General features: G+C 37.5%; 3 protein-coding genes and 1 long non-coding RNA gene across 4 annotated transcripts; 3 read left to right on the top strand and 1 right to left on the bottom strand.

The window, feature by feature from the left end:
- Positions 1 to 978: 978 nt before the first annotated feature.
- LOC128132626 (uncharacterized) lies at positions 979 to 3,328 on the top strand. The gene is made up of 2 exons (XR_008230876.1): positions 979 to 2,519; positions 3,142 to 3,328. It is a non-coding gene; the product is annotated as an uncharacterized LOC128132626 (long non-coding RNA).
- A 3,796-nt stretch (positions 3,329 to 7,124) lies between these two features.
- Positions 7,125 to 7,961, top strand: LOC111907552 (uncharacterized). Its single transcript, XM_023903346.2, has one exon. The coding sequence runs from the start codon at positions 7,125 to 7,127 to the stop codon at positions 7,959 to 7,961; it is 837 nt and encodes a 278-aa protein (XP_023759114.1).
- A 2,394-nt stretch (positions 7,962 to 10,355) lies between these two features.
- LOC111907553 (uncharacterized) lies at positions 10,356 to 11,093 on the bottom strand. Its single transcript, XM_023903347.1, has one exon. The coding sequence runs from the start codon at positions 11,091 to 11,093 to the stop codon at positions 10,356 to 10,358; it is 738 nt and encodes a 245-aa protein (XP_023759115.1).
- A 1,386-nt stretch (positions 11,094 to 12,479) lies between these two features.
- Positions 12,480 to 27,609, top strand: LOC111907577 (PR5-like receptor kinase). The gene is made up of 3 exons (XM_023903384.3): positions 12,480 to 13,238; positions 13,462 to 13,494; positions 26,288 to 27,609. Exons 1-3 carry the CDS (start codon positions 12,506 to 12,508, stop codon positions 27,331 to 27,333), a joined length of 1,812 nt encoding a protein of 603 aa, XP_023759152.2. The 5' UTR covers positions 12,480 to 12,505; the 3' UTR covers positions 27,334 to 27,609.

Here is a 27,609-nt window from a genome sequence, read left to right on the forward strand (position 1 = left end):
TGAAAAAGTAACCTAATTATAGTAGTGAAAATTACTTTGTCAAAGAAATGTAATAAGGAGAAATGAAAGTAGGAGCAATCATTGTTCATAAGAAAACACTCAAAATCAAAATTATATCTTTGCAAAACAACATTTACATCATATTATTTTTAATAATTACAATCAGGTGTAAGTTCAATCCATGACTCCGCATATTTTCTAGATCGTGGAGAGCTTAGATAACAGGGTATGGTCAAAAACCATCTTTCACTTTTTGAGTGTTACGTCACTTTTCCCCACTTTTCTTTCACTCAGGAAATGGTCACCTTTCACTATCTTTATTTATTTTTTTCAAAATTTTTTTATACAAATATTAACTCGTTTTGTAGGGAGTTAAAAACCTTGAATTTTAATATATATTTTTTATAATTTTTTAGTAAATATACAATTTAATAAATATTAAAAACACTGAAAAAAAAAGATTGACCAATCACATGAGGAGAAAGAGTGAGGGATAGCCTCCCCCCACTCTTTTCCCGCAGCCTCGGTATGGTGTTCCGTGGTTCCCTTTTCATCGCTCCATACCCACCGATCTTACAAGCATGAAAGTTGCATCAGAAATAAAAATATATCTTGACTCTTGTAACGCCCCGTTTATTTAAATAAATTAATAAATGTAAGTTCCGGACTGATTTGCGAAGAATTTTAGATGTTGAGGGTTAAAAGTGTAAATTACAGATTAGTTTTGTAAGTGTTTATGAAGGCAGGGACTAAATGGAAATTATTGGGACTTCATTGAAGAGATTTTAGAGGCCTAGGGGCTGTTTGGTAAATTCCGTACCTAAGTTGTAATGGATTCTAATATTCAGGGTTTAAAGTGTAAGTTTTGGATTTCATTTGAAACGATTTCTTGGGGAGGGACAAGAAATGTAATTATGGGGAAATGCTTATTTTGGACGGGTATATATATGCGTTACTAAACCCTAACCCTATCTGGTAGCACTAGCCGTCATCCCCACCTTATCACCCCTCCTCCAGCCGCCATCGCCGACCCTTCCCCCTTGTTTCTCCGATCAGTTGCCGACGAGTAGGACCAACGAAGCCAGCAACCTTGCCCCACCTTTCTGACCGAGAGCTTTGTTGGAGACCAAGTTGGAGCAAAGGTCCCCAGCCGCCGCAACCATGGGAATGACTTCAATCGTTGCTGCTTCGCCGTGGGTTGCCGCCGTCGCAGCCCCGCTGCCGGTAACGACGTGTTCGTCGTGATAGCCGCCAAGACCGACGACCGAGTGGGGTTTTGCTGCTGCAAGAGGCGTGAGTGATCAGAAGATCGATGGTGATCCCATCCGCCGCCATAGGTCCATAGTGCAAATGAGAATCATGTGTGCGGGGCTGTATTTCCATATTTAGTGTGTGATATGTGTGTGTTGTCTAGCCGGAATTCCTAAGAACAGCCGCCGACCACCGCTAGGGTGGTTATGTGTGTGTGTTATAATTAGTTAGTGTGTGCGTGTGTGATCATTTTGAGTTAAGCACTGTAATTGTAATTAGCAATGTAATTGTAATTAGCAAGATGAATAATAAAAAGAAACTCAAAACCACCACCGTAAGGTGGTGGCCGCCGCCGTGTGCCGCCTTAGACCACCACTACCCGAGGTGGTAGTGGGTGGTGCCCCGCTAGCAAACCCTAATGGGCTTAGACAAAAATTGGACCATGTTTGGGTGGAAAACCCTAATCATGAGTATTGAGCCTTAGACTTATTGGACCCATTTTTGGGCCATTGAGATTGGATTGTATATTAAGCTCAAATTCTCCATACCAATTATCTAGTAAAGGACTTAATGGACTAAGTCCTTAATGGGCTAATTGAGAAAATACTAATATTCGAGAAAGTATCAAGACACACACACAGGAATTATTTAATAAATGAAATATTAAATAATAATCATTGACAGAGATTAATCTAAGCATAATTGACTTAATGGATTAAGTCCTTAGTGGGTTAAGCCCTTAATTTCATCATTTTATGTGAAAACCTAATTTCACTTGGGCTTGGTGTTGGGCCATCCAAGATTAATCAAATGGACTAGAATAATTAGTTGGGCTCTTGGGTAAGGCCCATATGAAGGATTGGGCCTAATTTGGAAAATTGGGCCATAAATGGACCATAGTTGGGCCTCGTTGGTTGTATGATATTGGGCCCTTAGAATGAGACATGTTGGACCGGACTGAGCAATTGGGCCTTAAGGGAAGTCCATGTAGAGGTTTGGGCCCAATTTGGAAAATTGGGCCATATGTTGGACTTTGATCCCTAGTTGACTTTGGGCCTATGGATTGGGCCTTGGGCTTGGGTAAGCCAAGCTAGGGGTAATGTAGTAATTATCCAAAGCATGTATTTTTAGTTATGTGTTAGAACCCAATTATTAATTGGGTGTTATTTGGTGTTGACAGTTCGGGAATCTGTCAGCCAGCAGCTGGGGTGGAGTCTGCGGGACTTCAGCAGTGTGGGATTGTGTCTACGAGACTTCAGCAGTGTGAGGTGAGTTTCCTTCCGGTAGGAACGGGTCTACGGCCACAATGCCGGCCCGTTTAGTTAGCAGTAGTTCCGGACTTCAGTCCGATTCAGTAGTTCAGTATGCTTGGTGTCTTTGTGATACAGATATGGTATGAGTTATGTGTCCCGGACTATGGTCCGATGCAGTATGCAGTATATGTGTTTATATTATATGCTATGATGCTTGATGTCTTTGTGATTCAAGCATGTTTTGTGTTATGTGTTCCGGACTCTGTTCCGATGCAGTATGCAGTATATGTATTCATGCTAGTTGATATGTTTATGCTATGTCATGTTCAGTCAGTTCCGGACTTCGATCCGATGCAGGGGACAAGGTCCCAATCAGTTCCGGACTTCGGTCTGATGCAGTTAGTTCCGGACTTCGGTCCAATGCAGAGGGCAAGGCCCTGGTTAGTTCCGGACTCCGGTTCGATGCAGTTTCCGGACTTTGGTCCGATGCAGAGGGCAAGGCCCTGGTTAGTTTCTGGACTTCGGTCCGATGCAGTGGGCAAGGCCCAGTAGATGCTTTATATGTTATTGTATGGTATGTGGTAGTTTGGGGGAGCTCACTAAGCTTCGTGCTTACGGTTTTCAGTTTTGGTTTCAGGTAGTCAGTTTTCAAAGGAGGAGCTCGGAAAGATTGAAGTGTACACACCATTTGTTCAGCCTGGGATGTTTATACTCTGATATATTTAACAGTTGTTAAGATATTTTGAGATACATTCTTTATGATTCTTATATGACGATTGATGAATATGGTTTTATTACTAATTTTAAACGAAATTCAGACTGTATTTTTGGGATGTTACAACTCCTTACTTACAAACTAAAAGAACACATCACAAAACACTTACAATGGTGGCCATTATATTGGAAATAATCAAAAATAAATTCAAGTAGTAGTTGTTTGTCATACCATCCTACTTTCATTTCTTCCTATTTAAGCATTACAATTTTAACCGTAGAAGTCTTGTTGGCGATCAAGCAGTATAACAATAAACAAAACAAGGGTAACAGGGGTAAAACTGGAAATGGCAGCCGAATGATTTTCTTTATTGAATGAAGTCTACTAGCAGCCTAATGATTAAGGTGCTATACAATGAAATTTCGACTGATAATGACTTGCTGAACTACAACTAATAAATAGTGCTAACTAACAGAAAAGAGAAAAAATAGCAACGTTCCTATTCTAACGTTCCAGTCACACACGTGCTTTTACCTTCCTGAATACTTGGTCAACCATTGACTAACATTTCTCCCCCTCAATGTTAACTTTCTTGAGCTTCAGGTCTTCCACACCAATGAGTGCTTTCATCTCAGCAAATTTTACTCGAGGCATTGCTTTGGTCAACACATCAGCCTTTTGTTGATCACCACTTACATGCTCCACATGGATCTGCTCTCTTTCAACACACATCCGGATGAAGTGATACTTAGTATCTATATGCTTACTCCTCCCATGGAAGACTGGGTTTTTTATGAGGGCAATGGTGGATTGATTATCGATGAACAACTTCACCTTTTGAGCTTTCTTTCCAACCAGGTCACTGAACAAGTTTCTTAAACAAAGTCCTTGACAAGTTGCTGCGGTTGTAGCCATATACTCTGCCTCACACAAACTTATGGCCACAGTTTTCTGTTTTTGTGAGGTCCATGTGATCAGATTCCCTGAGTAATAGTAGGCCACTCCTATGGTTCCTCTTCCATCCTCACGATCATTGCTATAGCTGCTGTCACTATAGCCAATGAGCTTTCCATCACCGCCCTTTCGATACATCAGCCCATGTTCAGTTGTCCCTTTCACATATCTGAGGATGTGTTTTACAACTGCATAGTGGCTTTGTTTAGGATCTTGCATATACCTGCTCACAACCCCAGTGCTGTAGCTTATGTCAGGTCTTGTGTGAACCAAGTACCTTAAGCTCCCAACTAGTCTCTTGTAATTTGTTGCATTTACAGGTTCTTCCTTTTCATCTTTGGTCAATTGAAGTTTGGGCTCCATCGGGTACTGTGAGCTATTGCATTCTTCCATACCTGCCACCTTCAATATTTTTTTTGCATAACCCTTTTGTGAGAGCATTATTCCTTCTTTACTCCGAGTCACTTTTATTCCCAGGTAATAAGATAGCAATCCCAGATCACTCATATCAAAAATCCGTTTCATCTTTCTCTTGAACTCCAGAATTACCTTCTCACTTGAGCCAGTGACTATAAGGTCATCCACATAGACACCAACTATAAGAGTCAGGTTGGGTTTGTGTACCTTATAGACAACTTGTTCTTGAGCACATCTGGTAAATCCAAGCTTTTTGAGTGATTGGTCCAGCTTCACATTCCAAGATCTTGGTGCCTGTCGCAAACCGTACAATGCCTTGTGGAGTCGATATACCATATTTTCTTTCCCTTTGACCAAAATCCCAGTTGGTTGAGATACGTATACTTCTTCCTTTAGGTCTTCGTGTAAGAATGCAGACTTGACATCCAGGTGATGCACAAGCCAGTTCTCTTTCGTTGCTAACGCCAGAATCAACCTTATAGTCTCCAAGCGGGCCACTGGTGCGAAAACTTCCTCAAAGTCAATCCCTTTTTCTTGGACGTAACCTTTAGTGACTAGTCGTGCCTTGTGTTTGACTATGTTACTAGTAACGTCCCTCTTTAATTTGAACACCCATTTTAACCCTATTGCCTTATGATTTGGGGGAAATTTAGTCAAAGTCCAGGTGTTATTTCTTTCAATTGATTGCAATTCCAACTCCATAGCTTGCTTCCAATTCCTTTCAGCCGATGCCTCTTCATACGATGTGGGTTCATCATCAACCAACGATAGTTCTTGATTTTCTTCATACAGTTCTTGTATCTCAGCTTCATCTAACCTTCTTGTGTTCTCATAGACATCATTCAGGGATCGAAATCCCCTTGCTGGAGTGTCATCGAAGGAAGCCACTGACTGATCTCCATCTTGATTTCTCGAGGATTGAGTTGGAGGAGTTAATCGAGAACTAACTCCAGATGTTTGTGATCGCGATGGGTTTTCAGGTTGCGAGTTATCTGGTGTATAGTCACCGTGAGAGTTGTTTAACGGCGTCAAGGGTTCCTCACTTACTTCATCTGTTGACTCTTGGTTTTGGGCTGTTTGGGTTGTCACGTTGACCACATAATTGGTCCAGTAGGGTGTGGTAAAAGGCTCCCCCGTAAGTTCTTCCTTCCAGGCCCACTTCCTTGCCTCGTCGAATACCACGTCCCTTGAGACTACAATACACCGATTAGTGGGGTCGTACATACGATACCCCTTCGTCTCTTCCTCCGTTCCAAGATACACCATGGCTATGCTTCTATCACTCAATTTGTTCAGTCCTCGTAGCTTTTTCACATATCCTACACATCCGAAAATCTTCAAATGTGCAATTGAGGGCTTTGATTTCTTCCAGGATTCATATGGTGTTACATCCTTGAGCGCTTTTGTGCTCGTTCTATTCAGCAAGTACACAGAATGCCTCACCGCTTCACCCCAGAATTGATCTGGTATATTCATTTCCTTGAGTAGCGCTCTTGTCATCTCTAGGACTGTCCTATTACGCCGTTCCACCACCCATTTTGCTGTGGGGTGTGCAGTGTTGTCAATTGACGCCTGATACCTGTTTGCTCACAAAAAGCCTGGAATTGGTTTGAGTTGAATTCACCTCCACGGTCAGTTCTCAACATTTTGACTTTATGGCAACTTTCTTTTTCAACTTGTAATTTAAACCTCTGAAACACACCAAACGCTTCATCTTTGTTCTTGATCAGGTACACCCACATGTAACGTGAGTAGTCATCCACGATTAAGAGGATGTACTGATTCCCCCCTTTGGTCGCTGGTGTAATGGGTCCGCATAAATCCGCGTGTAGCAACTGAAGTGGGTCCTTAGCTCTCCACTGGGCCTCTTGTGGAAAACTTTGTCTTGATTGCTTGGATATCATACATCCCTCACATACTTGGGATGGGTGAGCAACCCAAGGCATACCTGTCACCATTTCTTTATGTGCCATCTCTTCCAGTGTTCTGAAGTTCGTGTGGCCCATCCGTGCATGCCACCGCCATGAGTCATCATCTATTCTCATGTTTAAACACACGGGTCTTCTAGGTGTGAGCTTTATCTTATAAAGCCTGTTTTTCGACCTTTGTACTTTCATAATCAGGTTCCCTTCTTCATCATACATGCGTAAGAATTCCCTTTTCATTCCTATGTCATAACCTTCCTCTGTCATTGATAAGCCCAACTAATCCTAGAGTGCTTTTAGTTGATTTGCTTTAGTAGAGTTATTCTGCTATCTTTTTGGTTGTAGGGGTAGTTTGGTCCTTTTAGTATTATGGCTGTTATTGGCTGTTATGTTAGTGGGAAGAGCACCTGATTATGTTGGCTGTGATTCCCTTTTGTCTTGTCTCTAGTGATAGTATATATAGTCCTTTGTTTTAGAGAGTCAGTAGCTAAGAATTAATTTGTAAAGAACTTTGTTCTTCTTGGAGAGACCATTCCTCTCGAATGAATGGAAATCTATCTTTAATTTTCTGGTATTATTGAGTGGTTTTGTTCGTGTGAATCTGTTAGAATGTCTGGGGTATATGATAGATTCAACAAGGATCTATCAAATGGTATCAGAGCAGTTGATGCCGGGGAAAGAATGATAGCAATTGAACAACAACAACAACAATGTATGTGGATTCAACAACAAGCAAAGACACAGGAAGAGCTGAGGATCATTCGAACAAAGTTGTTAGAGATGGTGAAGATAATGGAGATGCATCGTCAGAATCAGATAAGGAGAGAGGAAGAGACAGAAGCTGAAATAGCAAACATGAAAAAGAATTACTACTCAGAGGAAGAGACGGAGGCTGAGAAGGCTAAATGGAGACAAATTTATTACTCTGCTTTGAAAGAGAAAGAGAAAGAGGTCCATGAGGAGGAAGAAGAAGTATCACCGGAAGTTTCTGAGTCAGAATTGGAATCCGAGCCACCGTCGCAGTTTCCACCAGCAATGCTGCCGCCGAAACAACCAACCCTGCTGTCGTCTCTACCATCTCTAGGGTATGAGAGCAGAAAAGAGAATGAGATGAAGAACTTAGGAGGAAAAGTTGTTGAGTCGGAATCGAAACCAAAGAAGACACCACAACTACAACCACCTATGTTGTCGCAGCCGCCACCTTGTCCTCTACCGTCGCCGCCGCATTCACCATCACCACCTCCACCACCGCCACCGGAATTTGAAGAAAATAATGGGGAAAAGATGGAGTCATCATATTGGAGCTTTGGGAAGCAGGAGTCGTTTCATTACATCATTTCAAAAGAAATTGGCAATGACAGCGACGACACACCGCCATCACAACCACCGCCACCACCATTGTCGGGAATTCAACCAACGGGGAAAGGAACGATGGATTCAATGTGAGATCAGGTGGGAAAGAACCAGTATGAGTAGCGATCGACTCTTCTCTGGATAACGGAGGACCAACGACGTTTCAGTAAGAAGACGGCTCCGTTAGTCGATAGACGGAAGGAAGAGATTCTAGGGTTTTGCAAAAATGGGCTTAAAAGAGACAAGTGGGCTGCGATCAACACCTTGGGCTCACAAAATGCTGAACATACTATGGACTTAATGGGTAACGTTTTTAATTTAAGCCCAAATTTAATTGTATCAGCTATGATTTTGACTACGAAGGTAAACAAAGATTAGACCCACGTTATTTTCACGTCACACTAACCAAATCAACCATACAATTGTCGCTGATTCCTCAATCTCACACCTTTGTTTCTCTTCTGCATATCGAACTCCAATCGGCCACCTCTTACCCAACCACAAAACCCACGACTTGGATGTTGGAGGCGTTGGCTTATCCTAATCTCGCCTTTAAAACCCTAGGGACATCCAAAACATCATCCAAACATCAGGACCCCTTAATCCGAGAAAAAAGTACTGTTGCTTTCTCTACTGGGTATCATGGTGGGGTTTTTACAACATATTTTGCGAAAATATACTCTGGTATTCACGAGTCAAAGACGAACATTCATCGGGAATATCAACTGTGGCCTATACTGACCAAACTTGGTGACAATTTGAAGTCTGATGAGTAAACTTTGTATGTGAGAGATGTTGGAACTATTATCTGGTGGGGGAAGAAACAAAAAATAGTTCGATATGCTTATGTACTTGCGGTAACATATGAAGCATTTCAGGCAATTGAACCATGTTGTTGGTTTCCGATAGTGCATGGAAAATGGTGTATGCTTGTTGGAATCAAAATACAGGAGGATTTGAACACCATTGAGAATGGCATACCGGAAGCTTACACAAAGCTGGTGGAGAACCAAGAGACCTCAGAACTGCACCACAAGTCTGCTGCTGATATTAGAGATATTTATGATGGCAAAAATAGGAATATTGGTATACGAATTGGGGTATTAGAGGAACAGACTGTAGCCATGCAAGCTTGTGGGCTATTGATTTTGATGACAAAGAGTGTTTATGTCCCACACTTAGAGGAGTCTCTGGGATTTCTGATATGGTCTGCTAGTTATTTCCATGAAGATACACTAAGGATCGCTGATATGGCTGTTAAGATGATTGTGTGGGCTGCAAGGCAAAGAGATGTGTGGGTGAATGATCCGGATGGTATGAAGAACACCATAAAGAGAACCAAAGATGAGGTAAAGCTGAGAGAAACGGATGATGAACAGCAGCAAGAGTCTCTCGGGAAGAAGTTTAAGGGGTTATTTGTCTTTTTTCTTGGGTCACTAATGTTATACCTGTACGGTTGGTTGCTTTGGGTTTACCTCTCCTCCTTGCCACTACACATGATCAAGACGACAAGCGTGACCCTTTCTTTCCTTCACCTTGAGGACAAGGTGAAAGTTTGGGCGGCCGGTATTGATAAGCCCAACTAATCCTAGAGTGCTTTTAATTAATTTGCTTTAGTAGAGTTATTCTGCTATCTTTTTGGCTGTAGGGGTAGTTTGGTCCTTTTGGTATTATGGCTGTTATTGGCTGTTATGTTAGTGGGAAGAGCACCTGATTATGCTGGCTGTGATTCCCTTTTGTCTTGTCTCTAGTGATAGTATATATAGTCCTTTCTTTTAGAGAGTCAGTAGCTAAGAATTAATTTGTAAAGAACTTTGTTCTTCTTGGAGAGACCATTCCTCTCGAATGAATGGAAATCTATCTTTAATTTTTTGGTATTATTGAGTGGTTTTGTTCGTGTGAATCTGTTAGAATGCCTGGGGTATATGATAGATTCAACAAGGATCTATCAGTCATCTGACCCAAGCTTATGATGTTGCTGTGAAGGGCTGGTATGTAATACACCTCTGGAATGATGAATTGATCACCATTCTTACAGTCAAACAACAACGTGCCCTTTCCTTTTATTGGGACCTTGGATCCATCTCCAAACCGTACTTGTCCCGTTACATTTTCATCTAGCTCTGCAAATAAGGATTTGGAGCCAGTCATGTGATTACTAGCTCCATTGTCCAGATACCATACGTTCTCTTCTTCACTTTCTTTAAACTAACTTGGATACACTTTTTCTTCATTCAGGAGCACCATGTTTGATGATTCTTCTCCACATACAGTTAATAGGAGGGCAGGGCCGTCTTCATCTGCAGCTAGGTTCACCTCCTGGTCCTGCTGCTTCTTTGCCTTGCATTCAGATGCAAAGTGGCCAAGTTCTTGGCACTCAAAGCACCTTATGTTGCTTTTGTCACGAGGTTTCTTGTTTGAGCTGCTTGCTTCCTGTCGTGAGTTTCCACCCCAACGCCCACCTCTGCCACGAGATGAATCTCGTCCTCATGAGCTGCCTCTTCCACCCCAATTGTTATTTCCGCCCCTTCCTCGACCACCTGCTGAGTTTTGTTTGCTTGGACTCCGGTGGGTTGATGAGCCTTCTGCCTTGGCAAGTAGCAGGGCATTATCAGCCTGTGTGCTTGCCTTCCGGAGTCGGAGCCTGTCTTCATATGCTTTCAAATGCCTAATTGCTTCTTCAAATGGCATTAATTCCATGTCACAACTTTGCTCAATTGATGCTACCAGGTTAATAAACCTTTCTGGGACTGTATCGAACAACTTTCTCACCAATTCTTCATCTTCCAATATTGCCCCTTCACTCCTAAACTTTGAAATCATGGCTGAAATCTTTCCTGCATAATCATTTATGGTCTCTGTCTCCTTCATTTGAAGTGCTTCGAATTCACTCTTCAGTACCCTCAGCCTTGCCTTTTGGACCCTCTCTGCACCCACATACCCTGACTTTAGAGAGTCCCAAACTTCCTTAGCTGTCTTCTTCTTGGCAGCCTGTGCAAGTATTTCTTCTGGTATTGACTGGAAGATGAAAGCTCGAGCCTGCTTGCTCTTCTTCTCATCCACAACCACACCGGTTGGTGGCTCAATGGCATCCCATAACCCATGGGCATCCATGATTGCTTCCATCTTTATTGACCAGGTATTGTAGTTGAGTGATGTCAACATGGGGCATTGTAGAGTGAAGGGGCTGTCCTTGGATTGATTGGATGATGATGGAGCTGTCATATTGCTGAAACGAGGATACTTGGGCATACAAAATGATTAGGATCTATTGAGGCTCTGATACCAAATGTTGGCGATCAAACAGTATAGCAATAAACAAAACAAGGGTAACAGGGGTAAAACTGGAAATGGCAGCCGAATGATTTTCTTTATTGAATGAAATCTACTAGCAGCCTAATGATTAAGGTGCTATACAATGAAATTTCGACAGATAATGACTTGTTGAACTACAACTAATAAATAGTGCTAATTAACAGAAAAGAGAAAAAATATCAACGTTCCTATTCTAACGTTCCAGTCACCCACGTGCTTTTACGGTTTTACCTTCCTGAATACTTGGTCAACCATTGACTAACAAGTCTTTCAATCAACACAATGAATCTTTTTGCCAATATCTTCTAGTAAAATTAACAAAATGACTCATTTAAATGCGTAAAGAACAAAAGAAACAGCTCTACACGCATCTCTGATGCAAATTTCAGTTTAATACACAGATAAACAGAGAAAATTAGATTCAGGTGTACCCATGAATCGTAGTTAAATTCAAAAGTAGAACAATCTGTGGAGGAACATTCAGATTCTGAGTCAGACATTGCAACAAGCACATCGTGGGCATAGAAAAAGTCATCTTCAATCTCACTAACAACCCTTTTTCATTTTACAAATCTTCACTATTCCAAGTCAAATTCTCAAAAACAAGTGAAAAAACACATCAATAAAGATACTCAAAAACCCTATATAAACAAAATCAATTTCATTTCAAGTAAATTTGAAAGACATTTTGATAACTGATGAGGATATGGTAAGACATCTAAACTTATTTATATCCTGATGCTGTCAAAACACAAATCACGTGAAAAGTTATGTCACAAAGAAACAGCTTTAGGTAATCCCTAAAGTAAAATTTCATGTTCGAATATCAAATTCAAAACTACATATCCTACATATAAATACTGTTGTTATGTCTATAATTTCTTAGAATATGACATGATATTGAAAAACTTTTGATTATGCTGAATTGAGACATATTAGAGGGGCATAAGACGAGAACCATATGAAACTTTCCAAGTTATGTTTTGGCGTGTGAAAAGGTTTAAAGGATGGATGGATGGAGGAGAAGAGTCGTTGACTCAAAAGTCTTGATGATATTATTGGTCAACAAGGAGAAAATTACCAAAGTGACATAGTTTCTCTATATTTTTGGAGTAAACATTGGGGCAAGTTGAGTCTTTTGAGTGTGAAAGGTTATTAAACGCTACTCACATAACTTCCTCTGGACAGCATATAGACCTAAAAGATATATATATATATATATATATATATATATATATATATATATATATATATATATATATATATATATATATATACTCATGCCTATAAGTTTCTTAAACCTTTTCTGTTGGACATTTGAAATGATTCGCGTCTTCTTTTTAGCCTCACTTGTTCTCTCTTTTGTACCTTATATTCGCTCTGCTACAGAACTCAACACTTCTCTGTCTATCTGCCCAGAAAGTTTCAATTGTCCAAATTTGGCCTCCTTCACGTACCCGTTTTATAATAATGCTACTGAAACGCAATGTGGGTTGATTAAGGTCAACTGTACTTTGAATGGTGGGAGTATTCAACTTGGAAGAAACTCATATGACATTTATGGCAAGTATGTGTCTGAATCGGTCATGTCGATCCGTAATCTAACGTTTGAAAGACTTGTGAATGACAGCAGTTGTGGGGCACTTATGGATAATTTCACTTCTCCAACTCCTCTTCTCTATTCCATTTCACTCGTAACCTTCATCACTCTCTACAAATGCGCAAAGCTTCCAAATGATGTTGCAGAAATGGAAGCTTATTTTGACCAATCTAATTACAATAAAAAGAGATGTGGAGATTACAATTTCTACTATAACCATTCCATCAGTGATAAAGCAGTTCCAAGTGATCTCCCGCCTGCATGTCAAGTAATACAGCTGCCTGTGAAAGTGGGAGAGACAGGTAATGGTAACGAGACCAACATATTTTCTCTTCTCAATTCTGTAGTCTCTATTAATTTTGTAACTGCATCTCCATGCAATAAGTGTCAAAAGGAAGAGGGCCGATGCTACACTCTCAATGGACAGTTCCAGTACTGTTTATACGCCAAAAATGGTATTTACACCTTTTTTTTTTACTTTGCGTTTTCTCCTTATTCTGGGTATACCAGATAATCGATATGTCTAACTAACGTGTATATATATATATATATATATATATATATATATATATATATATATATATATATATATATATATATATATATATATATATATATATATATATATATATATATATATATATATATAACTTATCTTTTGTTGTCTGGTTGCTGCAGAAACATCAGTCAGAAAACGGAAACAGATCCTAGGTAACACACATCTTTCATCAAAAGCATTAGTGGTAAATATATAAATGCATACACACACATATACATGTAGAATTTTTTTTGTGAAGGGGTTGCAATTTCTTGCTCTGCTTCTTGCCTGATATGCCTTCGTGTCCTCGTGCTCTTTCCTGTCATATTTCATGATATGGTATAGGAGCTACTACCCTTTTTTAGCCTTTCTTGTTAGAATCCAGGTATGAATGAATAGATTAGGTTGAACGGGTTTTGTATTGAGTTGAAGATGGGAGAAAGTGAGATCATGTCACCATCTATATTGTCGATAACCAAGACTGTTGCAACTCTATTCCACCGAGCAACTCAATTTTTTTTTGATCGCAACATCGATCTAGTGGCTTTGTTCATTAATGTCTCTTTCTGGATCAATCAAACCTTCATTAATCCAACACCCAATCTCTTCCAATTCACCTAATCAGAGAATATAATTGCCCTAGACCAAACAAACACCTCTTTCTTGACCTAAAACTCACTGGGGATTTTAATCCAACACCTTGCATGCGTAAATGGCAACTCTACATCAACCTAAAATTATCTGTAGAGAGAGCCCCCTTCTAATTCAAATCCCAAAAAGGCAAAAAGCAAGACAACTCAACAAAATGAAAATGATTGAAACTTCTTTGTTACTTGATTCCGAATCGAAAACTTACCAAAAATATTAAAAAAAATACACATCAGTGTTGTGAAAATCGTAAATCTAAAAACTATTTTCTGCCTTTGATCTTGATTAAGAATACAAACAAACTCTAGATCGTCACCAACCAATTGCTTTCCAATGTTTTAAAACCGGGTTTTTAGTTGATTTGGTGTGATGACCGGTTCACAGGTCAATCAGTTCAACCGCTTGAACCGTCGGGTCAATCCGGTTTATGGTCTTTTTCTATTTTTATATATTTTTATTTTCCTGCATAATGCATAAACATATAAAACCAATAATTTGATGTCCATAAAGTTTAAACATTGAAGAAACCACAAACGGCTCGTAGTTTTGACATTCGCTACTTGTATCCAACTATCCAAACCCTATTAAAACGGATCAATCCGGTTTAACCGGTTCAACATAAGCGGTCGAACCACGGTTTAGGGAAAACCCGGCCGGTTCGATCCGGTCCGTATTTTTACAAAAAAACCGTTCACAATTGACTCGCCTTCTACTCCGGGTCACGGTCTAACCGGTTGAACCAGCCGGGTGACCCGGGTTTTAAAACACTGTTGCTTTCCTCCATCACCCTTTTACTTTTTTACTTTGATTTGACATCATTTTTTTGTTTTTTTATTATTGTTTTATTTTATTTTATATTATTATTATTATTATTATTATTATTATTATTATTATTATTATTATTATAAATCTCGATAGCCATATATGGACAACATTATAAATTCGGACTACATTATAAAATTCGAACGACTATATAAAATAAAACAAAAGTAAAGTTTGCTTTCAATCTGTATTACGTACCACCGAACCAATTAATATATCCGTGATAAATAAAGACAAACTTTGCTTTTGTTCCGTTTTATATGGTTGTTCGAATTTTATTATGTCATCCGAATTTTAAAACTTCATTCTAATTTTAAAATGTTGTCAGAATTTTATACGGTTATCAAAATTTATAATAATAATAATAATAATAATAATAATAATAATAATAATAAATAAAAAAGTATTAGAAACAACAAAAAAAGGAAAAAAAACAAAAAAGACAAAATAAATCACATCATATGGGTGAAATTGGAAAAAAAGAGGAGGGGTACTTACAACATTAGTCAAATGAAAAATCTCAACCCACTTCTCTTTCTCATGTATCTTATATCTTATTATATCTTATTACACATCCTAATTAATGTTATGTTACTTGTTAATTTATTGATTATTCATTTTAAATTTTAAATTTGAAATTTAAATTTTTTTCACTTTAATTATATTAAATTAATAACATTAGAATAAAAATTAAAATAAAATTAATATATATTATAAGATGATATAATTTTACATATTTATAAATCAACGATTATAATTACATAATTAAAAAAATATCTCGTAATTAATAATTTATTTAAAATAATTAATTAATAATTTTTGAGTTTCTAACATGAAAGTTTAATTAAATTTATAACTGTATTTCCCATAGGTTATAAACTAGTTGTTAAAAATAAAGGAAAAAAAATGATCTCGTGGAGTTACAATACACGAATTTTCAAATGGAAAGCTAAATGGCTGTCTCTCAAAATGGGGTCAAAACTAGGATATCAAAATACCATGTCGGATCCGATCCTAAGGGACCCATTTTCCGTACGAATGATATTTTTACAATCTTTTGGGTTCGGGGGCAAGTTTTACTCTTGTGTAGTTTTTGGTGCAGGAAATTAAATCTCGAATACCTTGTGGAGGCCTCGAAGTAATTACCCTATATATAATTACGCTATATTTAACTATTATATTTATAAAAATAAATATTAAACTTAGAATACTCATTGAATATTGTATGTTTTGTATTTGAATAACTAGTGTAATATTTAAGGTTAAACAAAATAAACGAGCAAAAAATAAGGTAAATAATGTTAAACGGAGGATTTCAGGGCTATAAGAGGTTTAGCGGAAACGAAGGAAGGATCGGGGCGGTCTTTAAATTTGGGGGCAAAGTAAGGGGAATTTGAGGTTTGGGGAAGTATAAGAATTCACTGGCGGGGGTGGGGGAGATTATTATTGCCTCCGTTTGATCCCATTGTCATCTATAGTCAAAACTCATGTTTTCCTTATGTACAACTATACAACAAAGAAACCTATTAGGGTGGATGGTGTCAACGGTGAGTTGCGCAAGACAAGGGTTATACCGTAGGGTATACGAACCTTTGGCTGGAGAGGTCAGGCGAGTTTCATCCTTGGCGGGTTGTAGAACCTGTGAACTCTTCTACCTTTTTCTTTATCCCATACACCCTCTTTGACCATTAAGCGTTCAAATATATATATATATATATATATATATATATATATATATATATATATATATATATATATATATATATATATATATATATATATATATAAATCGCAGCTTTTTTTAAAATTTGGTTGAAAAAAATAAAAAATCAAATATTTTTTTTTATAAATTTTTTTCTGCGATTTTGTATTAAAAGGTGCGATTTTTTCAAAAAAAATTAAAAAAAAGCTCTGTGATCTCTAAGTATTTTTTATGCATTTTTATGATTTTTAGGGTTTTTTGTTTTCCATAGAACCTAAATCTCTCTCTCTCTCTCTCTCTATATATATATATATATATATATATATATATATATATATATATATATATATATATATATATATATATATATATATATATATATATATATATATATATAGATAGATAGATACTTTCTTTAATCTATATATACCGATCAAAGTACACTTAAATTATATTCCATTCTTTCTAAATTCCATTCCGACTTCTCTCAGTTCCATTCCACACCTCTTCAATTCCACTTCTACGGATTCGTGGCAAATCCAAACAAGGTGTTTCTAGCCAAAGACATGGCCACAGAAATGTTAACACCAGTCAAGATTTATGCTCCGAAATCCCAAAATCAAAACTAACCACGATACAAAAAAGATCAACAACAATTTAACCAATATCCGATACAACAATCCTACAACAAATTATGTGTTCTAAAAGAAAAATACTGGGTATACTCAATACATGCAATTTTCATAAACAGTTTCGGAAACCCAATTCTAATGTTCTCTTCCAAAGGTCTCTTAATTTTTTGATACTCAAAAAGTAAAGTTCGAAGAATCTAGTGACAAACCCCTTTACAGAAATCAACAAGCAAGTGCAGAGCACAAACTCGTTTCTAATACATGAAATTCTACAAAATGCTAAAAGTCAAATAAATTGTTGGAAAAGGAAGAGGTGGATTTGTCTAAGGCGTATGTCAATGTTTCTAAAGATAAGGCATGCTAAAATCAACAAAGGTCGGAGGCATTTTGGGAGCGGGTCCTAGAACATTTTAACGTTCAATTGAGAGGTTCAAATCTGACAAGGCACTAAGTGAATTCAAAAATGGAGAAACCTTCAAAAGAAGTGTAATGGTTTCAACCACATCTACAACCATAAGCTGAACAATTTGGAGCGCGGGAGTTCTGAGATAGATGTTTTAAAAAGATGCACAAAGCGAGTATCTTATGCTTATTAATCAGGAAATATTTTCCACATGCCAAAGCTTGGGATGTTTTGAAACACCATGCGAAATGGTTGCGCGTAAAAAAAGTCGGTGGAGACTCACTACCTCCTTCATCGAAATGAACCAAAACATCTTCGTCCAACGCCTTCACAACATCTTCTGATGCATAATTTCCACCCAGATTCAGCCAACAACAAAATACGTTTGGTGTTGAAGACACACCACCTCGGAGAAAACAAAAAAGAAAGAAAGCGTCATCGACAAGCTCAACACCAAATGAAATAGTTGATATTTTCAACAATGATGGCATCCACACTGTAAACAGAACATAAATGGGAGAGAGAAAATATATGGATAAAAAATTGTGTCTTATATGAGAAAATAAAGAATGAAACGCTCAATTGCTGGCCCAGGAAATAGAGGACCAAGATATGAAGTATTTTCTCATTTTGTGTATGATCATTTGGTTGGAGATGTTCCGTGCACATTGCTTTAAAGGAAACGATAAAATGCAGCAAAAATATACCTGGGAGTTTTAGAATTTTATTTTAGGAATTTAGGCATTTTTAATTATCGTGTCTTCTTTTTATTTGGACTAGTTTATTTTTAATTTAAAAATGTTATATTTTTATTTTGTTTTTAATTTTATAGTTTTAAATTAATAATGAAAGTTTAATTTAGAAAAAAAAATGAAAGTCGAGTTAGGTTGGAATGGATGAGAAATATGGAAGGGAGGAGAGAGAAAACTATGTAATAGTGATGTGACTAGTTGGTTGGGATGGATGGATACCCTCAACCCTTATGAGTATCTGGATGGATACCCTCAACCCTTATGAGTATCAATTATAATATATAACCTATATCTATAAAATAGTATATAAAAAATATTCCTATTTTACATAATATGCCTATTTCTTTATTAAGAAAATGAATGCAAAGTAAGATCACTAAAGTGTAGTGTGTGATTGAATGTGTTTTCATTTATGAATAACCATTGAGATGTATAAATTTTTTTTGTGCCAAGACTTAAGACTTGTGTTTGATCCACCATCATCTTTAACACTTTAAAAAAGAAACAAAACATAATACTATTGATTTTCTTGTGTTTTTCAAAGGATATTTTTATTTTGCTTGATCCATTATGAAACATTGTGGTAATTATGAATATAAGACTTCCATGTACAAGAATCATATTGTGTGTACCATGGTTTTGAGCTCTAGTTCAATGACAATAGCTTTCTGGTTCTTCGACTTCTTGGAGATAATTGCTTAATTAAAGATATTGACCACCATATGCTTTTACTATAAAAAACAATTTGACCTAGAGGAAATGATTGCTAAGATTGGAAACTCTTCTATTCAACACAAGAACATAATTACAATAGTAGGAGCAACTCTCACACTCAACTATTACATACAACCAACCCTCTTCTAAAATTCTGACTTTAAGTGTTATGCTTAAACTCTCTGAGTTTGACATAACACTTAGAGTGAGGGTTTCAGAAAGAAGGTTGGTTTTTTTGTAATCGTTAAGTGTAAGAGTTGCTCATCCTATTGTAATTTTATTCTTGTGTTGAAATAGAAGAGTTTTACAACCTAAGAACTGATATCAAAGCCTCAGTTGGTGTCTAGATTTTTTTTTGAATTTCTTTGTTTATGGGTCAAATTGTTTTTATCTCAAAATTCATTTTGGGGCACACCTTTGGAGAGGTCTCGTTTCAAGGATTCCGAAAATATAGTTTTCGGATTTTTTCGACCATTAGAAGACTTCCAAATCGTTGGTTAAAGGTTCGTCTGAAAAACCAGCTTGCCAAAGAAGATGATCTTAACATGACATCACAACGGCGTCCTCATTGACTAGATTTCTAGAAACTTGCAGTTTGGCCCTTGACGTTTTAGAAATAAGTAAATAGGTCCCTTTATTTCTAAAAACTCCATTTCGGTCCCTGTTATTCTGAAATTTACCATTTTGGTCCCTCTACTTCTGAAAACTTTCAAAAAGGTCCCTATGTGGTAGAAATTATTCACTTTGGTCCCTATAAATTTGTAAATTACCGATTAGCCCTATAGGTTTGAAAAGTTACAGATTAGCTAATAACTTTTCCAAAAAGTATATTTTGACCCTAGAAAAGTCTATCCTACCATTTTTTACGCTTCTAAATCCAACAGTGAGCTCGATTTTACTTGTTGTTCCTCTAAATGTTTGTAAAAGAGTGTTTCAAGTATTTTCGATGTAATCTACAAATACAATTATGATGGTTTGAATTACCCCCATAAATTAGAACATGTGGAAGCCAAGGATGGAAGATTTGCTGAATTAGAAGGATTTAGCTGATCCTTTAGAAAAGAGAGGCGTCAAACCCGACATGAAGACATACAAAGTTTAGACAAGAATAAATAAAAAAACAGTGGTGCAAGAAATGATCTGACCACAATGTTTTTCATCATGTCTCTCAAGAGATGGATGCATACAAACTTTGGGAGAAGCTCGAGAATATGTATCAGGCAAAGACAATGCTAAGGACCTTGCTGATGAGGCGCCTTGTAAACCATAAGTTACAAATTGATACATCTCTAACTGAGCATACAAGCTAGTTGTAGAATCTCGTAAACCAGCTCAGTGTTGCTGATTAGGTTCTCAAAGATAAGGAACAAGCCATAATGCTCATTAGTTCTCTACTAGAACATTGGGAGACACTTGTTATGACTCTCAACAAAATTTCCCCGATAGCAAAGTAACAATGAAGATGGTCACAAACACCCTAATAAAAAAGGAAGACAAAAGGAAAGAAGCTGGTGCATAATATTTTTTTGCCATGGTGTTAGAAAACCAAGAAATAAACTAAGGAAGAACCGAAGGTAGAGGCATATATGGTTAACAAAATGGAAGATCCGAATATCGAGGTAAATCACGAGAGTATGGTAAGTCTAAAAATACATGGTTTATAGGCTATTGTAATTATTGTAATTATAATGGACATAAAAAGAGTGACTGCTGAATGTTCTCATGGGAGAAGCTCAAGATGAGCTAGAGTTCAAGTAGAGAGAATAGTGAAACCATGGTCATCATAACACAAGACATTGCCCTTGTTACATATAAGGAATAAGCATGCATGCATGTTAGCACTAATGATGATGAGTAGGTGATTGGTAGCGCTGCAGTATATCATTTAAATCCAAACCGAGATTTATTTACTACTTATAAACCCGAAGATGACAATATTATGAAGAAGAGAAACACCATTTTCTCAAGCATTGTTGGTATTGGTGGAGTATATATAAAGACCAATGTTGTAACAACCATAAATTTTACGTCAAATTTAACCTTTTTCAATCATAAATAAAAACCACATAACATTGTTTACAAAATGTTTTCAAATCATTTTCCATCAGAGTGTCCCAAAAATCATAACATAAGGATGAGGAGCGATACGGTCACGCCTTTGCCTTTCCACGATCTTCTGAAGTACCTGAAACAGTAAACTGAAAACTGTAAGCCCGAGGGCTTAGTGAGCTACCCCTAAAATACCAATACCACACTGACAATACCACAACAGTAATAATCAATTCAATCAACATGCATACTGGGCCATCGGCTTGAATGGACCGCCCTACCGGGCCTACAGTCTGTCTGAATCCATCCTGAGCCTTCGGTATGATTGGTCCGCTCATCGGGTATATTGGCCTACAGCACAAAGCAGGACCGCCTCAACCCAACCACAAGCAAATAATCATGTGCACATACTATCATATATAGGCATATATAAACATATAACATATCTGTCACACTGATCATCAATCATAGAATTCTCCTGTAACTAGAGTACCGACCTAGTAGGTCACTAACACACCAATCCCTACGGATCATAAAAGCATAACATACTGTCTACCTCGTTTCCGAACTAACAAATCACAACCACATGCAACATACCATAACAATAACAACTAAAGGGCCGGCCTTGGTGCCGTAGACCCTATCGATATAGTGAGGATAACTCACCTTGCAAATGTCGACTCGGAAGATACACTCCAACTCTCGGATCACCCGACACCGGCTCCACCACCTAAGATCATAGCACAATATGCTCATAAGTCCTTAACCTTATAAGGTACCCCATAACCTACTAGTCAACCCCTGATCAAAGTCAAAGCCCTCAGTCAAGGTCAACAGTCCATGTTGACCCCAACTCGCCGAGTACCACCGGCTACTCGCCGAGTTCCTTGATGTACAATCCAACTCGCCGAGTCATCGGGGTGACTCGTCGAGTTCCTTTAATTCTCGTTCGAACTTTAAGGCCACCCGTCGAGTTCCCTCCTTGTAACTCGACGGATACACGCTCATACATATCCAAGAGAAAACTCATCCGACTCGCCGAGTTGTTCTTCAACTCGTCGAGTCTTATGGCGATCTTCATCGGACTCGCCGAGTTGTTCATTAACTCGTCAAGTTCACGACCATGTTCATGTGACTTGCCGAGTCAACTTTGCAACTCGCCGAGTCCATTCAATCATTTTATCATGCAGACAACTTTTAAGCCATGATAAGGCCCCAAATTGTAGATCCAACTTCCTTAGGCCTGCTTATCACGTAAAGTTGCAAACTTTACATGCATGCAAGGCTCCAATGACTCAAAAAGACCAAACTATGCTTGAAATGGGGTTTTACACATAGGGAGGGGCTCAAACTTGCCAAAGCTAAGAACTTTATGGTCCTTCAATCCATAGAGAGTTCAGATCTGAAGTTACAACTTCAGAACTTGGCTCATACTCCAGGAAATGACTTTATAACCCAACCAAGAACCCTAAACTCCAACCAAGGAGGTCTAGAACGAAATAGAAAGGAGGATAACAGCTTGATACCTTCCCAAGAGTTGACAAATGGAGTAGATCTGGATTTTCCCAAAGCTCCTTGCTTCAAACCACTTGCTTCCATAGCTCTTTTCACCAAAAATCCTCTTCCAAGGATTCAAACACACAATGGGCACACACACACACGTATTAGGGTTTGCTAAGAGACTGCAAAGAAGTTGAAAGAGGTTTGTGTTCCCTTAAATAGGGTGCACAACCCTGGGATTTAGGGTTTCGGCTGCCAGCTCCTACTCGCCGAGTCCCAATGTGGACTCGTCGAGTAGGTTACTTAACCCGCGATCCTTCCCGCTGCTACTCGACGAGTAGATCAACCAACTCGTCGAGTAGGGCTTAAGCCAATAACTCATATTTAGACAATACCTGAGAATCGGGGCGTTACAAATGTAGGGTGTACATTGGTGCTGAAATATGTTCAACATGTACCAGTGCTGAGAATGTATCTTATCTTAGTTGGAGCTCTTAATGTTCAGGGATATGATAATTAATTCAAAGATGGCACTTAGAAGTTTTTAAAAGGTGTTATGGTCGTTGCTACGAGACAACACTATGGTGCACTTTGTAAAACCTCTATACAACTGCTTCAACCAAGTCTCAATGTTGTTGAATAAGAGACATCACCCAGCTTGTAGCATAAAAGACTAGGCCACATGATCGTGAAAGGATTGACGACTCTTGTAAATAAGGAGTCTATTTCAGCGGAAAAAGATGTTTTCGTGGATCTATGTGAATACTATCTATTTGGGAAACAACATAAAGTTTCCTTATGCCCCACAAGAAAGAACCGTTACGAGTTGTTGAGCCTTGTCCACTTCGACGTATGTGGAACCACTGAAGAAGATGATGAAGTTTATGATGAAAATCAAGAAGGTGTTCATTAGGGGAGCTTCCACCTATTGATAAATCAAATACATTGCCAAAATTTGAAAATGAAATAACTCAAGGTCGAATATCTGAACGAGTTTGTTTTCCATCAACAAGGTACCCAACTTCAAACTATATCCTTCTTACCAGCAAGAGGGAGCCAAAGAGCTTTTAGGAAGTTCAATCTTATATTGACAAAGCCAAATGACAGAATGCCATGAATGAAGAAATGAATTCTTTGCAGAAGAATCAAACATATAAGTTGGTGAAACTCCCCAAAAGAAAGATATACTTGAAAAAATGGCTTTTCAAGTTAAAGAAAGATGGAAAGGAAAATACTATGAAGTATAAGGCAAGAATCATTGTCAAAGGTTTCCAACAAAAAGAAGGAATTGACTTTGATGATATTTTTTCGCCGGTTGTGAAGGTGATGTATATTTGAGTTGTTCTTGGATTGGTTTCCAGTCTATATCTTGAACTTGAGTAGATAGATATGAAAACAACCTTTCTCCATGGTATTTTGGATGAAGAAATATACATGGAGCAACTCGATTGCTTTAAAGTCACGAAGAAATAACATCTCTTCTGTAAATTGAAGAAGTGCCTTTATGGTCTTAAGCAAGCCCCAAGGAATTCGTACAAGAAGATTGACTCATGGCGAGTTACGAGTACAAAAGAACCATTGCAAACCACTACGTCTACCTAAAGAAGTTTCTAGTTAGGAAAATTATCATCCTTTTGCTCTACGTTGATGATATGCTAATAGTGAACTAAGATGCAATGATGATCGACAACTTGAAGAAGGATATATCTAAGTTCTTTGATATGAAAGACTCAAGCCCAACACATCATATATTGGGCATGGAAGTTATCTATGATGGGAAATCAAGAAAAATGTTCTTATCATAGGAGCAGTATGTTGAACATGTGATCAAAAGGTTCAATATGGAAATGCCAAGCCCATTGGTATGCCATTGGTAAATCACTTCAAGTTGAATAAGAAAACTTATCCCTCTTATGAGAAAGAAAGAGAAGAGATGAAGAAAGTCCCTTATCCTCATTTGTAGGAAGTCTAATGTATAGGGGCGAGGCTATATTGGTCCAAGGTGGGTCACTTGACCTACCTAAATCTAATAAGTTTACAACAAATTACATACAAAAAGAATTAGGACCTACCTTAAATATTTTGAAGGATCTATGTTAATGTGTTTGGTAAAAAAGAGAACAAAAAAAACTATAAAATATACACACTAGAAGGCATATTATATTTATGACTTGAAAGAGTCCCAAATTGACTCCAATACGAAAATGAAGACTATTTTTTCTATTATAAGTAAATGTTTCATTTTTCATTTTTTACACCATAAGCTTTTCTATATTTTGGTTTAAACTTGCTAAATCAAAGTATAAGGTGGTTTTAGTGAAACCTTTTCATGAAGGAATGACCAATTTGGGCTCGGTCCTTTCACCACTAATTTTTATACACGTTGAACTGGTTATATTTTTGGTTAAACCGACCCAATTGAACTTGATTTTCTCTTGAACCAGCCCATTAAATTTGGTTAGTGAACCAATTGATATTTTATTCTAGACTCACCACTGCTTACGTATGCAATGGTGTGTACAAGAGCAAATATTGCTCATGATTTTGGTGTTGTGAGTAGACATCTTGCTACTCCAGGAAAACAACATTAGGAAGCAATCAAGTGGATACTTCGTGCCTTAGGGGTAGTTCAAAAGTATGTTTATGTTGTGGGGGAGAAAAGCCAATCGTGGAAGGTTATATAGATGCCGATATGGATGGATATCTTGATAATAGGAAATCTACATCAAGTTACATTTTCACTTTGGTAGGGGGCTATCTCCTGGCAATCCAAGTTACAGCAGTGTGTAGCACTGTCAACAACAAAAGCCAAGTATAATGTTGCCGTTAAAGCTGAGAAGGAGCTTATATGGATAAAACAATTTCTTTAAGAATTAGACTTTCCACAAGAAGAGTACATGATTGATTGTGATATTCAGAATGCTATGGACCTAAGCAAGAACTTAATGTACCATTCTCTCACAAAACACATTGATATCCATTATCACCGCCTTAGAGAAGAAATTGAGGGACGAGAATTGAAGTTCTTAAAGATCAACACCAATAACAATCCTTCTGACATGTTGACCAAGGTGGTCATCAACACCATTAACAATCCTAGAAGGTGACATTTCTTGATTTCCAAACTCTATCTAGAAGCCCACCATTGTTGATGGAAACATTTTCTTCCTAGGGTGGCATGTTCTTCTTCCCCTATGGTGAACATAATAAATGATGACAGGAGAAATGGTGGCTTCCATGACTATAAATATAGGCTTTATCTTCAGTTGTAAAGCATCCCAAACTCAGAGAGTTTAAGCATAATACTTAGTGTGAGAGTGCTAGAAAGAGGGTTGCTTTTTTGTAATAGTTGAGTATGAGAGTCGCTCCTCCTATTGTAATTATGTTATTGTCTTGAACAAAAGAGTTTTCCAATCCCAACAATGATACCCATTTGGTTAGTCTCTTGTTTTCATTTACTTCAAGTTCAAATTGAGTGATAGCTTAAGTCATTCATATATTTTATAAAATAAATCACTCACTGAATGCATAACATCATAGGAAACATTGATACACAGATCACTCAATGATCTAATTTATGCAAGATTAATTAATTATGTTACTGTTTGGTTATTTTCATATATTCATAATAGATTTTATAAGTCATGGATTTATTTATCATACACAAAATTTTGTTTACTCAATTTATGTTTTAAATTTTAATAATCAATATTTTAAGATGTTCTTGTTCATTGTTTGATGCAGCTATCTGTGTCGGATCTGTGACAATATTGGTTGTGATAATCTTCTGTTTCATACGGAAACTCAGATGGCGAAAAAAGACAAATAAGGATGTTAACGTGGAAAAATTTCTAGGAAATCATCAATTCCTTGCTAAAAGGTACACATATTTGCAAGTAAAGAAGATGACAAACTTATTTGAACTCAAATTAGGACAAGGTGGCTTTGGTTCAGTGTATAAAGGAACATTAAGTAATGGAAGCCTAGTGGCGGTGAAGATATTAAGTGAATCGAAAGGAAATGGTGAAGATTTCATAAACGAAGTCGCAAGTGTTGGCAGGACTTCCCATGTAAATATCGTAAGTCTTGTGGGATTTTGCTTTGAGGGCGATAAAAAAGCATTGATTTATGAGTTCATGCCTAATGGGTCACTTGAGAAGTTCATATATAACCCTGGGTTTTTGAGTAGTAGCCAACTTGGGTGGGAAAAATTACATGAGATTGCTATTGGGATTGCCCGAGGATTAGAATACTTGCATAGTGGTTGTAACACACAAATTTTGCATTTCGACATAAAGCCCCATAATATTCTTTTAGACAAAGACTTTTCTCCTAAGATATCAGATTTTGGCCTTGCTAAGCTATCCCCCGAGAGAAGAAGCATGATGTCCATGTCCCTTATGAGAGGAACACCTGGGTATATAGCTCCCGAACTATTCTCAAGGAGTTTTGGGCAAGTATCCCACAAATCAGATGTTTATAGTTATGGGATGATGATTTTAGAAATGGTTGGAGGGAGGAAAAATGTTGAGGTTGGAGTTGATCATACAAGTGAAATATATTTTCCTCATTGGATATACAAAAAAGTTAAATTTAATGAAGAACTTGGACTGCATACAAGTATGAGTGATGAAGAAAAAGAGATGGTAAGAAAAATGATTATTGTGGGCTTATGGTGCATACAAACAAATCCCGTGAACCGACCAACAATCATGAAGGCATTGGAAATGTTAGAAGGGGACTTAGAGTCATTGGAAATCCCTCCAAAACCTTATTTGTCTTCTCCATGAAGGTCAGTTGGTTCCTCATTTACAAATTAATTACATCTTTGTAGTTTATTTATTGGAAGTTTGAAATATCTCGGTGTTGTAAGTTCTATTAAACATGGTTAGTCCTAAATTTGTATCGATGGACCTGTGGTGCTCATGAAATAAGCAAATACCCAATCCTATTGGAAATTAGGGTGTTAAACATGTTATACAATAAAGCCCCTCTACTCTACAAAGAGTAATTAAAGAAACACATATAATTTAACATTGCAAACACACTGAGGGGCAGATTGATTA

The sequence above is a fragment of the Lactuca sativa genome, chromosome 3 (assembly GCF_002870075.4).
Source record: "Lactuca sativa cultivar Salinas chromosome 3, Lsat_Salinas_v11, whole genome shotgun sequence".
NCBI classification, from domain to species: Eukaryota; Viridiplantae; Streptophyta; class Magnoliopsida; order Asterales; family Asteraceae; genus Lactuca; species Lactuca sativa.

What these genes read in the sequence shown, in the direction of transcription:
- LOC111907577 (XM_023903384.3), top strand. Translation starts at nt 12,506, where the DNA reads ATGATTCGCGTCTTCTTTTTAGCCTCACTTGTTCTCTCTTTTGTACCT. An exon ending in CTGTTTATACGCCAAAAATG is followed by an intron (nt 13,239 to 13,461) that starts GTATTTACACCT and finishes TGGTTGCTGCAG; the next exon opens with AAACATCAGTCAGAAAACGG. An exon ending in AAAACGGAAACAGATCCTAG is followed by an intron (nt 13,495 to 26,287) that starts GTAACACACATC and finishes TGTTTGATGCAG; the next exon opens with CTATCTGTGTCGGATCTGTG.
- LOC111907553 (XM_023903347.1), bottom strand. Translation starts at nt 11,093, where the DNA reads ATGACAGCTCCATCATCATCCAATCAATCCAAGGACAGCCCCTTCACT.
- LOC111907552 (XM_023903346.2), top strand. Translation starts at nt 7,125, where the DNA reads ATGTCTGGGGTATATGATAGATTCAACAAGGATCTATCAAATGGTATC.